The 2366-nt window shown below is 28.7% G+C and overlaps 1 protein-coding gene across 3 annotated transcripts in view; it reads right to left on the bottom strand.

Moving 5' to 3' along the window:
* Positions 259 to 2366, bottom strand: part of LOC107647035 (B3 domain-containing protein At2g36080-like) — a 3163-nt gene continuing 1055 nt past the window's right edge. Inside the window, exons 2-3 of one of the 3 annotated variants that reach the window (XR_002348942.1) lie at positions 1591 to 1667; positions 259 to 856 (exon numbers count right to left, since the gene is read on the bottom strand). Coding sequence is in view for 2 of the 3 variants with exons in the window: in XM_021104587.1 (XP_020960246.1) it covers positions 693 to 883 (191 nt within the window). In the remaining variant the exon portion in view is untranslated. Of the gene's footprint in view, positions 884 to 1590; positions 1668 to 2366 lie in introns of all 3 variants that reach the window. The other 2 variants (XM_021104587.1, XM_021104588.1) reach the window with 2 other exon arrangements.

The following is a 2366-nucleotide window of genomic DNA, read 5'->3' on the forward strand; positions in this document are numbered from 1 at the left end:
CAATAACAAATTATTTAACACATGATTGAGTGGATTATGGTCCACTCCTTATTCCCAACAGAAATTAATTTCATATGACAATTCTTATAGTCTTTTAAGTTTCCGTACAATTTTGCTGTGCTTCTTAGATCTCAAATATATGAAGAATCGGACTTCGTTGGGAACATGTCCCCATCGCCTGGCATATTGACACCTTAATTAGTTTACTATATATGATAGTTGATATGCATAACTAAGAGGGAACAAGAATCCAATTGAAAAAGGATAATTAAGCATTTCCATTTGCATTCATATTCCAAATTTAACACAAGAAGGATCCTTTATAATCTTCAACTTGGTCTAGCTAACCTCCAAACTAGATACGCTTATAAAATAATTAACAATTCCTTTCATCGGTACTCTTGATGTTAATGACATCACCATACTCATACTATTTATATTATATTGTAATATAATTGACCGAAGGAATACCATAGCTTACCCCCAACCGGGGGAAAACAAAAAGAAAAGAAGAGAAGAGAATCTAAACAAGACAGTGACATATATATATAGCAAGAAGCCACCACTTGCATGTTTAGCATGTGACGATGGTGAACGACGATTCGAATTAATTAATTAGGAGGGATTATATTTATTTATTATATCACTAATATTAATTAATTGGGGAGGTGGGTCCTTGTCGATGAGATTTTTTAGGGTGCGAAGGTTTCAGAATTATTATTATTATTGTTATTATTACGTGTCTCTCGTTGTTCTTGGCATTCCATGTTCACCCCGAACAGCCTCAGCGTCCTCGAACCTGAACTCAAAGGGTTTTCCACCATTGTCGTTTCGTTCGCACCTTGGCACTCTCCACCTGTTACATTATCACACGTGCATAAGCCTATGCCTCAGTTAAGATCTGTGCTATTTAAATTTAAATATAAAAAGTTATTCTAACTGGTCAAAAAGATTATTAAAATAGAAGATTAGTAAAATGATAAATATAAAAATTTCATTATTATTGAATTTATAATTTTTATCATATATAAGTTATATTATCTTGATTACAAAAATATTAAGCGTTCACTTTTTATTTTAGAAAAACTCGATACTAATACACTCTTTGAGACAGTGAATGTGACATCAAATTGCATTCAAATCTCTACCAAGAAAGCAATCTCTACCAAAAAAAAATTGAATTCAAATTGTCTTGTTTAATTTGGAAAAAAAAACATAAAGAAAGAAGGAACGTATATTAGAATTACAGTAGTATTATAAATCAGTATAATTTATTATTTTTAGTTAGTAATTAATTAATAATATTTAAAAATATTGATTAAAAATATAAAGCAAAATTTATTAGACTATTAACTAACATAATAACTAATATAAATTAAAATTCCTTATCTTATTTTTTTTTTTAAATTATACATATCAACAATAGTGTGTGTTTTAGAATGGGAATGGCGTTGATTACATATTTTTCTTCAGTAATAAATGATGTTTGTTGATTTCTCATTCAAAAATTCTCAACCGGATAATATTTAAAATTCCTGTTGACGAAATAGAAGGCAGCAAATTAAACAAGTTGTAGAAACAAAAAGTGACCTTTAATTTGTCTTTATCTGTTTTTTGTTACTTCGTTAAATTTCGGTCACATGGCTCACGCAGCTAGCGCACGAGACCTGCAGATTTTAGGTACAATCTGAATTCTGATATCTGAGCAGATAAGGACCCAAATTACACATGACGCAAATTTCTCCCAATTACTTTCATGTCTACTTCTTTGAAACTACAATAGTAATTCTCAATCAAAAAGAACTGTCATAATTACCATTATTGCATTTTAAGCTATGTTCTTTGAATCCAATTTTTTATTTTTATTTTTTAATCTGGCAAGGGAGCAAACACACTTTACTCGCAAAAGTCATGTATATGTGGATTTTGTAATTATCATTCTTTCTGTTTTCTCTATATTACGTTCTTTTTCTCACTTAGTGTCTACTGTGTCACCGCCGAAAGTGGATAAGAAAATTTTCTACTACACTTTTTTTTTTAACAGACAAACGTAGCATTACAAAGTGCACTGCAACTGAAGAAAAGCAACACGATAAATTTAAAAAAAAATTGAAGGGGTTGAATCCTGATAGAATCATTAATGGAAATGTAAAAATAATTTAGATAAGATACTCTTTATTTTTGTTTATCAAAACTTGTTAAAATAAAAAAAATTAATTTTTATACCATTTTTTATTTATTTTTTATACATTTCTTTTTGTATGGTATAACTTTTAATAAAAAAGGATAAAATATATACAAAAGAAGTATATACAAAATGGTGCATATAACATTACTTTACAAAAAAATTAATACTTGCATAAACT

Source organism: Arachis ipaensis, chromosome B06, assembly GCF_000816755.2.
Source record: "Arachis ipaensis cultivar K30076 chromosome B06, Araip1.1, whole genome shotgun sequence".
Classification (NCBI taxonomy): domain Eukaryota; kingdom Viridiplantae; phylum Streptophyta; class Magnoliopsida; order Fabales; family Fabaceae; genus Arachis; species Arachis ipaensis.